The sequence below is a fragment of the Alosa alosa genome, chromosome 1, assembly GCF_017589495.1.
Source record: "Alosa alosa isolate M-15738 ecotype Scorff River chromosome 1, AALO_Geno_1.1, whole genome shotgun sequence".
NCBI classification, from domain to species: domain Eukaryota; kingdom Metazoa; phylum Chordata; class Actinopteri; order Clupeiformes; family Clupeidae; genus Alosa; species Alosa alosa.
In genome coordinates, this window is record NC_063189.1 from 9764574 (window position 1) to 9779911 (window position 15338).

The 15338-nt window shown below is 42.8% G+C and overlaps 3 protein-coding genes across 3 annotated transcripts; 2 read left to right on the forward strand and 1 right to left on the reverse strand.

The window, feature by feature from the left end:
• The first annotated feature begins 815 nt into the window (after positions 1-815).
• On the forward strand, positions 816-4864 carry slc35a3b (solute carrier family 35 member A3b). The gene is made up of 8 exons (XM_048237546.1): positions 816-1256; positions 1965-2223; positions 2615-2769; positions 2966-3088; positions 3293-3467; positions 3751-3869; positions 3959-4092; positions 4258-4864. Exons 1-8 carry the CDS (start codon positions 1200-1202, stop codon positions 4352-4354), a joined length of 1119 nt encoding a protein of 372 aa, XP_048093503.1. The 5' UTR covers positions 816-1199; the 3' UTR covers positions 4355-4864.
• Positions 4865-5023: 159 nt separating this feature from the next.
• Positions 5024-10450, reverse strand: fam78ba (family with sequence similarity 78 member Ba). The gene is made up of 3 exons (XM_048237533.1): positions 9686-10450; positions 9152-9558; positions 5024-8740 (listed from the first exon to the last, which is right to left on the reverse strand). The coding sequence occupies exons 1-3, from the start codon at positions 9899-9901 to the stop codon at positions 8218-8220; spliced, it is 1146 nt and encodes a 381-aa protein (XP_048093490.1). The 5' UTR covers positions 9902-10450; the 3' UTR covers positions 5024-8217.
• Positions 10451-10560: 110 nt separating this feature from the next.
• Positions 10561-14602, forward strand: cmpk (cytidylate kinase). Its single transcript, XM_048237558.1, has 6 exons — positions 10561-10824; positions 11598-11744; positions 12047-12199; positions 12581-12657; positions 12889-12985; positions 13148-14602. The coding sequence occupies exons 1-6, from the start codon at positions 10681-10683 to the stop codon at positions 13187-13189; spliced, it is 660 nt and encodes a 219-aa protein (XP_048093515.1). The 5' UTR covers positions 10561-10680; the 3' UTR covers positions 13190-14602.
• The last annotated feature ends 736 nt before the right edge of the window (positions 14603-15338 follow it).

A 15338-nucleotide genomic window follows, 5' to 3' on the forward strand; every position in this document is an offset into this window, starting at 1 on the left:
TTGATATGAAATAGGTAGCCTACAGTATGTTCGGATGAGACTCATAGATTTGATTAGCTTAAAAGCTTATAAAATGGACACTTGGAAATTTAGAATATAATGTGACAGCTCTTCCTTTGAATGCCTATAGTCATATTGTGGTGATTACAGACACATTTTAATAGACATGTTGGTTTCAGTGTCTCTCAATCAATGTCATCTTTAGTTGCTACTACACATGCTTGCTAGTATTCAAATGTATGCAAACTGTAAAATGACAGATGATTTTGGATGTTGAAACATAGCTTTAAGGTTGTTTCTGTATGTCTGTGTGTGTGTATGCCCATGTATTTTTCTTGTGTCCCCAGTTCTTGTAGTTCCGATACTTTTGACAATAAGTCGGTGAATACTAACACTCAAGAGAAAACAACTAGCATCAGTGCTGGGACAGACTCTAAGGTGGGGAGAGCTTCCTGGCTGAGAGTGGCTTCTAGAGCACAGAGGGGGGATTGTGCGGGTGGCTCTCCCAGCAGACGTGGCTGGGGCTGGGCCACATAAGGACCATTCTATGCTCCCTTCACCTGGCTTGACTTAACTGCTCCGTATTCATTATAAATGCTATCCAGAAGTCATCCCCAAAACTCCTCTAATACTCAACTTCCCTAAAGACTTGAGAGTCTTAATTAGTCAACCTTGTTCCGCGACAGATATCCAGCCTTCTGGAGATATGTACATGACCAATTTAGGTTGTAGACAAATTTAGGTTTTAGGTTTTAAGTGTGTCAGATATTACACCTCTTTGAGCCATAACGACCACAGCCAAGTCTTTTTGATGAAAGACACCTGGCTTATTAGTCACTGCTATCACATCATCCTGAAGTCCTCTAACATATGATGAAATTAATGTGTTTTGAGAACTTTCAGAGTGTAGTTGGGGGCTTAGAGGTGAGTTCAGAGTTCAACAAGCCTCTCACAAAGCAGTTACACCTTTAAGGACCATTTTGAAATCATACAATATCCTTCTAACTATCCGGCTTCATGCACAAGGGAGTGGTTCTTACAGTAGTAGCAGCCATAAACACAGCCTAGCCTTGAACACTACACACACACACACACACACACACACACACACGCGCGTGTATATACATAAGCATACACACACCCACATAGTCACTTCAGTGAGCTCTAAGATGGAAGAGGACTGAGGGGATTTGTTCTAGATGGAAAAGCAGGGCATGCTCAGATGTAAGCTGTGGTCGTCCAGCCCCAATGATGAGGTAAAGACTCAGTATGTGTAGAGAGAGTTGTTCTTTCTTCTCTTTTTCTATTCTGAATTTCTATTCAGTGTAATTTGAATTCTAATGGCTTATAATTTCCATGTAATCAATAATCCATAGTAAAATAGTTTATTGTTGACAATCAGTATACATTTAAACTATTTTAAACTGATGAGGGAACAATGAAGAGCCTGAAACATGTTTCAAGTAAATATGACAATGTTCTGACAAGGTTTTCGGCATACAGGGTTAATCTGTGATCAGTTAATCTGAATGCTAACCCAAATATGTCCAAATATTAGCCTGACAAGCCAGACCCACATTAAAATGTAGCAAATGTAATTTGCTGCCGATAGGGTGCGTCTAGATTTATAGGCTATCCAAATATCTCAGTATCTCAGAAATACAGATACGCACAGTCTAGTGCGCACAGCCTATTGTGCTGGAGGCACTTAGATTGTGTTTGTAGAAGGTGACTCATTAAACAACGGCCATGACATGAGTATGTGGCATACACTGGCTAAACATTTGTTCCTTCTCTCTTTGCACACCTCTAGATGCTCCCTGCCCTTTGCAGAGATTTCTACTGCATTACTTGTCTTCTCTGGGTTTCGCTGTCTTCTCCATATCAAGTGATGTATGGATCTGACACCGCTCTGATCTCCTGCCCCTCATGCTGATCTTCTGGCATTTTTGTCTCTCGTGCAGCTCAGCCCACCGGAATCCAGTTCTTTGCCAGCGTATGAAAGCGAAAAGATGTCTCCCTCACCCGCGGTTACCCCGCCAACAAAGCTGAAGTACATCTCCCTGGGAGTTCTGGTGCTGCAGAACACATCGCTGGTGCTGACCATGCGCTATTCTCGCACTCTCAAGGAAGACGGCCCGCGCTACCTGGCCTCATCCGCAGTGGTGTCGGCCGAGATGTTGAAGATTGTGGCCTGCATTTTTCTCATCTTCAGGGACCATAGTAAGTGCTACCGTCCCTTGCTCTCCAGCCCCGGTGGATGTCATTCTGCCTTGTGGCCCATCATGTCTCAGAGCTTTCCCTGTAAGCCTCAGATTGCTCTTTTCATTTCAGGGATAATGCATTCAATGACCATAGCAGCTGATAACAAGGTTGTTGCGCTGTTCTGTTTGTCTCCAGGGAGGGTTCTGTTTGATTGTGGTATTTGAAATAACTTAGTGTAAATGTTGTCTCCATTAACATCATCAGACTACAACAGAGATAGATAGAGATATGACATGATATGACCGTGATGTTAGTTTTCAGGTTTTGTCAAACAGTTTCTGCTGATTACTCCAGATCTCAACTTGTTTTTGTTTGTTTGTTTGTTTATTTGGTTTTGGTTGTTCTCTAGCATTTAGCTGGAGGGCTTTGAATCATGTATTGAGGGAGGAGATTGTGAACAAGCCCAAGGAAACCCTCAAGCTCGCAATTCCATCTGGCATCTACACATTTCAGAATAACTTGCTCTACGTCGCCCTCTCCAACCTGGATGCTGCCACTTACCAGGTAGACAAACTACGGGTATATGTATGTTATTTGTCTTCATAAGTCATTATACTTGTAGGATGCTTTTCTGTGGGATACAAATTACATTTATACCAATCAGTACATTGTGAGAGTGGTACACATCTTGGAGAGTGGCACATACACACACACACACACACACACACACATTCACACACATATATTGTTTGTGTACCAGGTAACCTATCAGCTGAAGATCTTGACCACAGCGCTGTTCTCCATGTCCATGCTAGGGAAGAGACTGGGGATCTACCAATGGCTTTCTCTGCTCGTTCTAATGGCTGGGATTGCTCTTGTCCAGGTAAATGTCACTAATGTGCAACTGTTTAACCTGAATTATGAAGCATTAGTTATGATACATTTTCCCAGAGATTTCTATACGAATTGTGATTGTGGTGTGTAATTAAGGGTGTGTGTGTGTGTGTGTGTGTGTGTGTGTGTGTGTGTCTGTGTCTGTGTGTCTGTGTGTTTGTGTGTGTACATATACATCCTGTTACTTATCCAGTGGCCAGCAGAGGCACCAGGAACTCCCGAGCAAACAGAGGCCTCGTCCAGCTCCCAGCTGGTTGGTGTGCTGGCTGTTCTGGCAGCGTGTTGCTCCAGTGGCTTTGCTGGTGTTTACTTTGAGAAGATTCTCAAGGAGACCACACAAAGTGTATGGGTCCGGAACATCCAGTTAGGTTAGTCATTGACATTTACTTTTAATTAAGTGTCCTGTCTAAAGCAACTTAGTTATACTTTGAACAAAACATAGTCAACCCCCCACACACACACACACACACACACACAACACAATGTTTCTTTGAATATACTCTTTTCAGGTTGTATTCTTAATAACTTACTACAGTTATGCCAAATTTCTGCTCCTTTTAAGTACATTCATGTTGTGTTTCTCTCTCTCTCTCTCTCAACATGTTCTCAACATCCATTCATATCTGTGTCTATTCTATTATGTCTATTCAGGTTTATCCGGGCTCATCTTTGGTCTGGTGGTCATGTTTGTTCACGATGGAGAGGCTGTCAGAGAGTCCAGTATGTTCCGGGGATACAACAGACTCACTTGGACAGTTGTTTTGTTACAGGTGTGTCATTTGGCTGTTTCATTATATTTAAAGAGAATTTCATCATCATGTGTTACTGCAATGTTCGATTCTTTTTTCTCTATTGACAGGCTTTTGGCGGTTTGGTCATTGCAACTGTAATCAAATATGCAGACAACATTTTGAAGAGCTTTGCCGCACCGTTCTCAATCATTTTGTCCTGTATCATTTCTTACCTCTGGCTAGCGGACTTTGATCCTACCAGGTACAAGCACACTAGGAAATTTCAAGAGAAGCTTAGCACATCCCGTCACCTCACTACCAAAAGCCCTCTAGGACTGTTTCACAGACCGTCTGAACAGAGCTCTAATTGTACTTTACCCAGCTCACATGCGTGTCCAAGCTAAATATATTATTTCTTCTGTTACAGTTTGTTCTTCCTTGGCACGGTGCTGGTCATCGCCGCCACGGTTCTGTACGGATACGGGGAAAGAGCGAAGGCAGCTGGGAGTCCACAGAGTGTGTAAAGAGGCCAGGCACCACACAGGAGGAAGTGGAGCACAGCGAGGGTCCGCAGTAGGGAGGAAAGACCAGGTTCCAATAAAGGGTGGAGAAGAGATGAAATGAAATAGAAATGGCATCGGGTTGCACATCAGTGGGACAGGCCGTTTGGGTGAACAAAGAGATGATGGAAAAATGCACTAACAAGAGGAGACAGTTCGCCTCTGCATTGAGGTCCAATTGCCTTTTCAGGAGGATGCTCCGGTAGACCTGAAATGGTCTACAGCTGATCATTCGTATTATGCATCTGATGGCGCACACAACAAACGGCCAAGTCAGAGAGCTGAGCTCTAAAGAGCTCAAACATGTTTACTGGGACGAGGGGACACTGGGGCAGTATGCGAGTGTTCCCAGTAGAATTTTTGTTACAATAGTAGCCTGTGGACTCAATATGAGGATGGATGGATTTGTATGTACAATAGAGTCTACAGCATTTCGAGAGAGAAATTATAATCAATAAAGTTCTGCCTACAATTCTCAAGTGTTAAGCTGAAGCCTCTCCACGGAAGGTTTTAACATTAATTTTAACAAGCTTGCAACAACACACACAAGAATAGGGCAGTACACAATGCCCACCAAATTAATTGAATTTTTCATCAATTGAAACTGACAACATACAGCTGTAGGAGACAATGGAAAGTTAACAGGTTTTATTTATTTATTAGAAGTTTTCAGGTAAAGCATTTTAACCTCATTGCTCTAAGCTTGTGCATTCAGCACAAAGCATACTGAGTCAGTCACAGGTATCTTATGCAAAAAAACATGCATGCAAAGAAAGAATTGTAACAATTTAAACAATATTTTATTTACCTTGGATTCAAGTCAGCTTTTCAGTCATGCCTAAAGATTCAGCACCATAATCATTCTTACCTTGCATAGTCTTGTGTTCATTGGGTGAAAGTTATTACCAATGTTGTCTGTCTGTCTATTCATACTGATGTAAAGAGAACAGAAAGAAGGCCATGCATTTAACTCTGGTGTTAAGATATTATTTTAAGGAGAATTATCACCTTGTCATATTACATCCATCCATACTCAGTTTTGCTGCTCAAATCATACAGAAAATACAATCTTGTCTTTGTGATGTGGCATTTGAGATAATGTTACATTATGCATTTTGATTCTGGATTGAGGTAACATTGATTTAGAAGCAAAAACATCTCTAAACGTAAACTGTAATCATAGTACCCACAGAAGAAACAAGATGAGGTAAGACAGCACAACATGAACTGAATGGTTGTTGCAGTATTTGTGATGCATTTCCTGTGTGAAAAATAGGACCAGTCTGTTTTTACTGGGACACAGGGGGAAAAAATCTATAAAATAAGTAGACATACATACTGTTGAAAACAATCAGTCTGTTATATTAACAAACATTGCAATTCAAGTTTGGAACCATCTTTCTCCATACATGGAAGAGGGGCAAAGATTTTATGCACACAAAAGAGACTTTATGGACAGAGCAGAAGTGATAAAGACCTGTCTCGCTCCTTCACTGTTTGTATTGAAATTGTGTAAGCTATAGCACTGATGCTCTGCCAATAGTGAACCCCTTTTGAAGTAATGTTGAAAATATAAAAAAAATCCCTTGGGAGAAAAGAAGGTTCTGCCATCTTGGAATAAATACACCTTATGTCATCTTGGACAACTCTCTTGAAATGAAATGAAGATTGTTTTTGTCTTCAGTGTTAGCACTTGCAGTAAACTTACATTCCCGTAGTGGTTCTTTATCTGTAAATTATGTTGAAATAAAAATTGTAATTGTAATAATTTTCATCATGCAATCATGTTTTATGACTTTACTTGTACTTGTTTTTACCTGAAGTTCACTGGTTTATGGTATGATAGTATAGTGACAGATAAATGTCTTCTCAAATTAGAGAAAATCATTCTCATTGCCTTGAATACAGTCATGGTATAAAAACACTGGTATCAAATATCTCAGTCTCTTCCCTGTGTTGATGGTGCTGGTGGTCCAAATGTGATTTTAGATGGTGTACTGGGCACTCCAGTGGCTTACCCATTCACTACGAGTGTCATCATTTAGTGATGTTTTTAAAGGAAAGGTGCTGGCGACTTAAGGAGACCCTACTTCAGGCCAGACAGTGATGGGCAGACCACTTTGAAACAGAGGAGACCAGTGTGAAGTGCAGAAAAGAAACAGGTATGGAATTTAATTAATCACTGCAGAACACGCCTAGGGGCTGAAACAGGTATGGAATTTAATTAATCACTGCAGAACACGCCTAGGGGCTGCGGTGGTGACCACTTGATGGAGGGGTCACCCTGAGACTGCAATGAGCATTTCAAAAGCTCCTGGACTTGGAGAAGTCACAATACTGACTGACCTCTGACATCCATATCAGAGTCAGCAGGAGCCAGAGATCAAATGGTGAAAATCTACTGTATGTACCTGTAACTGTCCAAATTGATTCCGCATTGTACTTTCTCATTATTGTTATTTTTTGCAGCACTGGTGGAATTCAATTAGTTGATTTCTACGAATCATGACAAAAACATGATGCACTGATACACATATAATCAAAGTCCTCACTCAGTCTTTTGTTTTACAACAACACTGTGACACAATCAACCGATACAAAGACAAGAAAAGAGCATGGACCTAGCTGTAGATGACTGCTTTCCCTTACGTTTCTTGGGGAAGCTGCCATGGACACACCCTCAGCTCCCAAAGAGCTATGTCTCTGCCTTTGTGCCTGGGGTGGTGAGCCTGCAGACACTGCTGAAGTCAACAGCTATCAGCCTCAATCCTAGAACACAGAATAATCACACCAGGCCAGTCCTGGCCGTGGCGTCCAGGTCTCCACAACGTAATACACACCTACAGAGAGGAGACGGGGGGCGCGGTGAGACATGGCAAAATCAGGGGGAGGTTTGTAAAAAAGACAGATGGGAGGGGATAATGGAAGCAAGGGAGCGGCACAGATGGAGTGTGTGTGTGTGTGTGCGTGTGTGTGTGTGTGTGCGTGTGTATGTGTGTGTGTGTGTGTGTATATACAGTATGTCTGTGTGAGTGAGTGTGTGTGTGTGTGTGTGTGTGTGTGTGTGTGTGTGTATCACACGACTCACTCACAGTGCTGCACCTCTGCTTTGAACCTATTATGTTCAGACTACTATTCTCATGCAAGGCAAAGGAAGGTGTGTTCATTGAAGGTAGTGGTTTAAATGCTCATCAGTGGTGGTGGTGATGGTGGTGACGCATGCTCTCTCCTCCTCAAATAATCGGAGCTGTTTCAGTATCTAAATTAGTCAATTAAAAACAAATGGTTTAGTTCTCTGTAAACCAATTAAATTAAACTACAAATTATTGAATATATGTTTTTTTAAGTCTATGAAAGTGTTGCTCTTAATTTTTTTTTGTTTCACCACAAACTTCTTGGCTACAAGCACTGTTTCATTTGGTTTGTACTGTCCGAGTGCAGGGGCTTACAGTCCCCTCTGTCCCAGAGACCTGCAGAATCTCATGCCACCTGACACCAAATCGCCGACTTTCCTTCCAGAGCATCAGTTTTCTAACTCTCTCTCTCTCTCTCTCTCTCTCTCTCTCTCTCTCTTTTCCTCTCATGCAGTGTACAGTGTATTGGTTGCAAATGAGTGCTGTGCAGAACCATCCACTTTTCAGTTCAACCAAGCCTCTCCAAAGCCACGTTTCACCACAAATCCAGTTTGGCGGCACCGTGCTCTCCACTCTGCTGTCCGCACATCTGGATCTCCAGTAGCTCCTAGCCTCTGTTTGGGTTGGGGGTGGGGAGGGATTCTTTTTCCAACCCAGCCACTCCCACGCGTGAGTTCTTAGGTCCACTGGCGGCTACTTGGGGGGAATGACCACGAGTGGAGCGCCTCTCCTGGGACGCCACATGAGCACCTGTGCGTCGTTGGCATTCGGCCGGCCCAGCGCATTGGGCGGGATGGGCTCCGGGTTGTTGAGGATGTGGGGCTGCTCTTGGTGCGGCCGTCCCACCAGGGAGGCGCGCGAGCCAAGCGGCATGCCGGGCTCCACGGCGATGTCCACGCGCATGCGCCAGCGGATGGTCTGCAGCACGATGCGCTCTTTTGTGACGGCGTTGAGTGCCACCAGCCAGGTGATGAAGCTCTGGTCGCGGGTGATATGCGTCAGCATGGGCGTGTTACTGTTGCTGATGGGCACTGCCCAGGTCACACTGGGGTAGAAGTTGTCGTTCATGCTGACGGTCAAGCGCGAGGGTTTGTACGTGGGTCCCACCAGCGTGACTGTCTCAGTGGTGTTGCCGTACCAGGGGTAGCTGACGCCGTCGGAGTCGCTGATGGCCTTGACACGGCCCTCGCGCAACTCTGGAAGCTCCCAGCTGGACCTGGGAGAAGACCACAGTGGTGGGAGGGAGAGAAAGAGAGATAGTGAGAGGAAAAATGAGAGAAGAGCTAAGATGGGTTAAGATGGCGCAAGGGATCAGTTCATGCTCTTTGCTGAGGCAAAGGTTGATACTCTGGAGGTGAGAAAGAGGAGCTTAAGACTTAATCTCGTGCAAATATTATGTGTGATTCAGGAGATGGGAGAGAGGGGATGGGGAAGGAAAGGAAGTCTATCCTTGATATATTAATTAAACAAAATCATTTTAAAACAGCCAAACAATTTTCAGAAATTGACAGAACTGCATTTGTTGATGTCTGTCAACCCACCATGCAATTGAACAAAAGTGTGCCATCACTGCATATTCTGCAATTAGTGGCATTTAGAAAAAGAAGTTTATATAGCCTATACTTACATTCCAATATCCCCATATGTATTATAGAATTCCATCTGAGTGCAAGCTTGAATCCAGCCTACAGTCCAGGTCTCATTTCGTGGCACAGGAGGCATCACAATACCCGCAGAAGCCCTGAAATAGGGCGTCTTGTAGCGCAGCACAATAGGTGAGTTCTCCTCAATCACGGTAGGGCACTGGTCAATGGAGGCCGAGACCTCATACACAACAATATTCTCCCGTCTGATTCGCGGCTTGCAGGCGATGCTCTGAATGCAACCCATGGTGCTAGTTAGAAGCAGTGCCAGAACGACCACCGACGGTAGAATGAGTTCTGATTTAACCAGTTTATTCATCGGTGCCTTTGCTTTTCCATAATCAGCCTCGAATTGCAGAGTATGATCATCTTCAGTGGGCACTGGACCGAACTATCAAATCGGGCAAATGTGGAAAAACACAAACACAGGTGATAGAAATATCCACATTTTGTTACATAAAAATCATGCTATCCTCAGAATCAGGGACATACTAAGCAGTTATAGAAAAAGATGCAACCTTATCAGGGTAAGGAGGGTACGACACACCGATACCTCTCCCAGTCTCTTCCCGGCGCGTTAGAGTTCCGCACTGCCCTTGGTGCTTGTCCCCAACAGATGCGTTTCGGCCTCCTCCAGTTTGATAACCTGGCGTGAGACCCCTTCTTTCCCCATTCACACGTCCAGCTATAGGTCTGAGCCCTTTGATCTTTGTTTTCCTGCCACGCGTTGTCATGTCAGTGGCGTGCAGGCAGCTGGTGAGGCAGGGAGGGAGTCCGGGTTTCTCTACCCGCGGCGGCTGACAGTCCCAACATCATCATGATGCGGCGCCCTAAAAAATCTGGGATCAGGAGGGACGCCGTTGACTAGCCTAAATTGAACATAAGCTCAAGGAAGCACATCCAAAATCTGGAAACATCGGCAAGGAATCATGAACAGGCAGCTTAGGCCTATACACTGCCCAAGGGTCGGTCTCATTTCATTGCTCTTTGTGCGTTGCCATCATCCACATCAGATACCCTGCACAACTGAGGAAAGAAACAAAAGCACCGATGAAGGCTTCACAAACACAAACGTGGTCTTTACACGCTCATTTCAAATTTCCCGTGGTTTGAAATGTTCCATGATTGGCTTAGCAATTGGCAGGCCTGGTCGACTGTTGTCGCTGTCAGTTCAGCACGCTTGATATCACATCTTCGAGGACGGTCGCTGTTCAGCGGGGGTAAGGTGCTGATGCTAGAGAATACAAGCGCAGGGAGGGGGAAACGGGGGTGGGGTGCTACAGTTGCATTGCCCTCTGCATTGAGAGAGTCGCTGTCAATGAGGGGGCGCGGTCTGTACCACATGAACACTCCCTCTCTCTTCTCATTGGATGAACACGTGTACAGCGGATATAGTACCATTGCTGCTACTTCCCCGGTGACACGACACAGCCGGTTTTTCAGCTTGCTATCCGACTCTTTTGGGGTTGGTTGTCATTCATATGTTTGAACACATCACCACTGGCATCAGTTAATGATTTTCAGACTACTACGTAGGCTCGCTGAGAAAGTTCCAAATACAGTGCATCGAGTCGTTTCATCCATGAAGCCTCAAGTTGTATTTGTGTTGGGCGGGCCTGGCGCGGGGAAAGGGACACAATGCGCTAAAATCGTGGAGGTAAGAAACCTCGAATGGAGAGCAATAATTAAAGGGTCATGGTTAAAGTGCTTGGGACTGTAAGTTAACCAAATTATTTTTACCGTTTAAACTTGCATACCCATAGAGTGGATGTGTCTGGTTTTCTTGCCGTGTCATTGGCGTTTGGCTTCCAGTCGCTAGCACATCATTCATTAGCTAACCCAACTTCCGGGTGTCCTCTTAAAAAAATAAAGAGAAAAGTTACAAAATGACTATTAGGGATACATATTTTCAAAACTGTTACATTGTTGCACATTGTTTCCTGTCAGGTTTAATTTCAATGTGGCCTGTTATTAACAGGGTTAACGGGGCCCAGGTGACGTGTCATTTCATTTCAATAATAGCCTAGCATGATGACAGGATTTCAAGGATGTTTGAAGCCACAGTGCAAGTGTCAAATCTTGGAGGTTATGTTAGAACTATTGGGTCATAAATGTATAGGTTATGTATTATGACTTCTGAGCATGCCATAATCCTTCACTGTTACTTAAATGATTTATATTGAGTCTCTTCTGAGTAGCAGCACAGAAAATAGGCTACATTTCAACATTATATGATGGTATTATATACAATTTGAAGCAAAGGTTAAATCTCCACCCTGTTAGGACCTTTGCTCCTTCTTCACAGGTGTAAGTAGCAACAAATAACAGCTCCATATATACAATAGGACAATAGAAATGTTAAGGGATTATTATTAGATTCTCTTGAAACGTGTGTTTGCCTTTTTGGCTAACCTTTTGTCCTCTCTGTAGAATTACAGCTACACCCATCTATCTGCAGGAGACCTGCTCAGGGAGGAACGCAGCCGAACTGGTTCAGAGTTTGGTCAGCTTATCGACAACTACATCAAAGAGGGAAAAATTGTGCCTGTTGAGATCACCATCAACTTGCTTAAAAAGGTTTGGACTCATTGCTGCAAATGCTGACAGTTATAAAATGGGAACTAATAATGATTGATTGGCTGACATGATATTTTACTCAGTCTGAGCTAACTATTTGCAGCTGAATTTGAATATCAGATTAGAATCATGTGTTGGCTCTATTACTGTAAATAATTTAAAGTTAACATTTACTTTTTTAAATAAACTTGTAGACTTCTTTCATGGCTAAATTGATGCCATTTTACTATTTACAAACTTTACTAACATATTTGTTTGTCAGGAAAATATGCCTTACTTTTTATCTTGTGTATTTTATCTAGGCCATGGAATCCACCATGCAGGCAGATGAACAGAAGTTCAGGTTCTTAATCGATGGATTTCCTCGTAACCAAGACAACCTGCAGGGCTGGAACACGGTCATGGATGGCAAAGCTGATGTCAAATTCGTCCTCTTCTTTGACTGTAGCAATGAGGTGAGCCATCATAAGAAAATAAGGCCAAATGTGTGTGTTTTTGTATAAGCTGATAGCAGAGCTGATAATTGTAGGGGATACACCAATGCAGAGCAATGACACACTGCAAAAACATTATATTAATTCACATTTTGATATATTCTCTGCACAATCTTTTTTATACTGTACAGATACAGTTTGCTTGTACATAAATAAATATAATGTGTGGAGATTCCTCTGTGTCTTGTCTCAAATATTTGTTTCTTCTTTCTTCTGTTGAAGATAGTGGCTTCAACTGAAAGGGTCTGTCACAGATGAACAGTGCCAACAAAGATTCAAATTGTGTAATGAACTGTGTGGTTATGCTCTGCTCTCGGCTGATGTGGTGTATCCTTGCAATAGGTGTGTATTGACCGCTGTCTAGAGAGGGGAAAGAGCAGTGGCCGTACCGATGACAACAGAGAGAGCATGGAGAAGAGGTAAGGACTGCTGCCGAAACTGACAGCTCCCCTCACATACAGGTGTTAGGTCCTTTGGTTCTTACAGTCTGAGAACACAGATTGGTTATTGTTCATTTCGGAGACAAAACCTTCTAATCTGCCACTAGCAATAGAAAAGCACTAGCAATAGCTACAGACACTGCCAAATTATGAACTTGTCTTCAGGAGGTGTGGTTGAATGATCAGAGAAATGTAACCCTTTTCTATTAGGATCCAGACGTACTTGCAGTCCACACGCCCCATCATTGACCTGTTTGAGAAGCAGGGGAAAGTGCGCACCATTGATGCCTCTCGCGGTGTGGATGAGGTGAGCTTGACCTCTCTGGGTGTGCTGGCTTGGCTCAGTATAAAATGCCATCTTGGTATTTCTGAATGGATCTTACCGCCGTGTGTGTGTTTTCTGCATTCTGCATCATCCTTTTCTGTGCTGGTTCCCTCTGATTATCTGTCCTGTTTCCTTTCGGTACAGGTGTTTGGGGATGTGAAGAGCGTCTTCGAAAAGGAGGGCTGACAAGTGTCTCGCATGCAGGCTGCCAAGGACTGTGTCCCACTGTGTCACAATGACTCAACATGTTATTTTTTATCAGTGTCAGCAAATACTCTGTTTTGTTCACATGTCCACATTTTTGTTGACTTTTTACTCATGTAATTATAAATATATTTTTGGTAGGTTAGTCTAGAGAAGTAGAAAATTGGTTTGTGTGTGTATGTGTATGTGAATGTGAATGTGTGAGAGGGTGCATGTATGTGAATGGAAGGCACTCTAAATCTAGGCATAAGATCCATTCTGAGAAAGGCTGCAGAGCAGTGTTTTGAGTGATACAATAAGTTGTTCCTATGCTTGTTCATGATACATTTACAATTACATAGTGTCTGTGGAGGGCAGGATACAACCCCTCCATGTCAAATTGGGAAGATGTATAGTGATGAATGTGCATTTCAGGGATGTCTCCTCGCCAGGCCTTGTGCAGTGTCTTACGAGTAAAAATGGCCACAGTTTGATTCCAACCATGGAGCTTCCTTAATTTACTGACTTTGACTCCAGATTTACACTAAACCAACTGTTTTTGTGAAGGGTCCAGCTCTTCTTCTTTACAGCGAACACTACCCTTGAAGTAAATTACTGATTCATGGATAATGTAGCTCTCATTAACCCTCATTGATTTATTGCCACTTTGACATAATTGACTGAAAGACATTTCACATTTCCGTTCCTTCGACTATGGTGGCCGATAGTTAGTCAGACCAGACGTTTTTTTTATTTTTTATTATTCACCCAGTGATTCCAATTGCCAAGTAAATTTGGTTAATCTGAAAGTCTTGTGGAAACCTGGAGAGAAGGGACTTAGGCTGCTTGTGAAAGGCTGTACCCAGTTCAATACTTAAAACCTTATCATGATGATTTGGACTAAAAGTAGCATTTTTCCTCTAACAGTAAACTGGTATTCAGTTCAAATACATTTCTTTATACTTAATCACTGCTACTTTCATGTTATAAAGATCAGGAGTCCTGTGTTAGATTGAGTATGTTTCTGAGAACAAAATGTTTAATATCTGTCAATGTAAGAAAATAAAACACCTGCTTATTCGTAGGCTTATTCTGACAAGAGTACATCTCTCAGAGGAGATATCTGATTGCGAGAAGACCACAGGGTCAGAGAAACAGCTTGTTAAGGAGCAACCATAAACACCGGATTAAAGCTAGCATCACTGCCGGCATTTTGTTAGATGAAGTTGCAATAATAGTTCTTTGTTTAGCTAGGGCCAGTAATCATGCTTTTTTTCCCTACCCTTCCAACATCGGTTTGCTGTATGCCAAGTCTTGAAAGTCAGTGACAGGTGCACAAATGGCTTTTTCCAAATGTATTTGTTTGTGCTGTAACAACACCTGTTGTTGACAATTAGTAAAGAAAAAGGACCATTGCATTGTCTGATTCTTTCAGTGTCCTTGGTCAAGTCATTACTACAGAAAATATGATCTCTACTCAAGTGAGTTTTCAGTGTAAAGATTTTCTCATTCTCCCTCTCACATAGCCTGGAAAATCCAGACCCTGATTATCTAGAAAGATTAAGGGTCTGGCCAAGAACAATGTAATGGCCCAACTTGAGGGGCGGCAACAAGCATGCATTTAAAAATCTGCACTAGACCATGTTTACTCTGAATGATTTCGGACTTCAACGCAATCGGAGAACACTATGACCAATGTGTACTGTTCTCCAACGTTGCAGCGCTGTCTTCATCAGTTTAGCTGGTTCCCCGGAATGTAAAAGTAAAAGGTAAAAGTAACGTGCATCATTGCTCCTTACCAGAGTGTCTCGCAGAGACAATTCCATTGTGCTCTCGCAAGAACTCTGGATTTCCAGGGTACCTCTCACACATACATACACAACATTTCTCTTATGTATATTTATATGATTGAACACTGAAAAAAACAGATTTTTTAATTGCACACTGTATGCATAGTTAGTTCCTCAGAAGAAATTCTTGCGTCCGCAGTATTGCATAAATCCATGCAGACCAAACTGAATATCATGCATTTTAATGACTTGCACTACAGGAAATTGTATTAGTAATGCTGAAGTTGAAGAAGAGGAAGCTCAGTTGTCAAAGCACCTCACAACTATTTTCTGTGTAACTGTTCATTTGTTTAACACTAAAT

What these genes read in the sequence shown, in the direction of transcription:
- fam78ba (XM_048237533.1), bottom strand. Translation starts at nt 9,901, where the DNA reads ATGACAACGCGTGGCAGGAAAACAAAGATCAAAGGGCTCAGACCTATA. An exon ending in ACCCTCCTTACCCTGATAAG is followed by an intron (nt 9,559 to 9,685) that starts GTTGCATCTTTT and finishes CCGATTTGATAG; the next exon opens with TTCGGTCCAGTGCCCACTGA. An exon ending in ACATATGGGGATATTGGAAT is followed by an intron (nt 8,741 to 9,151) that starts GTAAGTATAGGC and finishes GTCTTCTCCCAG; the next exon opens with GTCCAGCTGGGAGCTTCCAG.
- cmpk (XM_048237558.1), top strand. Translation starts at nt 10,681, where the DNA reads ATGATTTTCAGACTACTACGTAGGCTCGCTGAGAAAGTTCCAAATACA. An exon ending in AATGCGCTAAAATCGTGGAG is followed by an intron (nt 10,825 to 11,597) that starts GTAAGAAACCTC and finishes TCCTCTCTGTAG; the next exon opens with AATTACAGCTACACCCATCT. An exon ending in TCTTTGACTGTAGCAATGAG is followed by an intron (nt 12,200 to 12,580) that starts GTGAGCCATCAT and finishes TCCTTGCAATAG; the next exon opens with GTGTGTATTGACCGCTGTCT.
- slc35a3b (XM_048237546.1), top strand. Translation starts at nt 1,200, where the DNA reads ATGGAAAAGCAGGGCATGCTCAGATGTAAGCTGTGGTCGTCCAGCCCC. An exon ending in TCTCATCTTCAGGGACCATA is followed by an intron (nt 2,224 to 2,614) that starts GTAAGTGCTACC and finishes GTTGTTCTCTAG; the next exon opens with CATTTAGCTGGAGGGCTTTG. An exon ending in CTGGGATTGCTCTTGTCCAG is followed by an intron (nt 3,089 to 3,292) that starts GTAAATGTCACT and finishes TTACTTATCCAG; the next exon opens with TGGCCAGCAGAGGCACCAGG.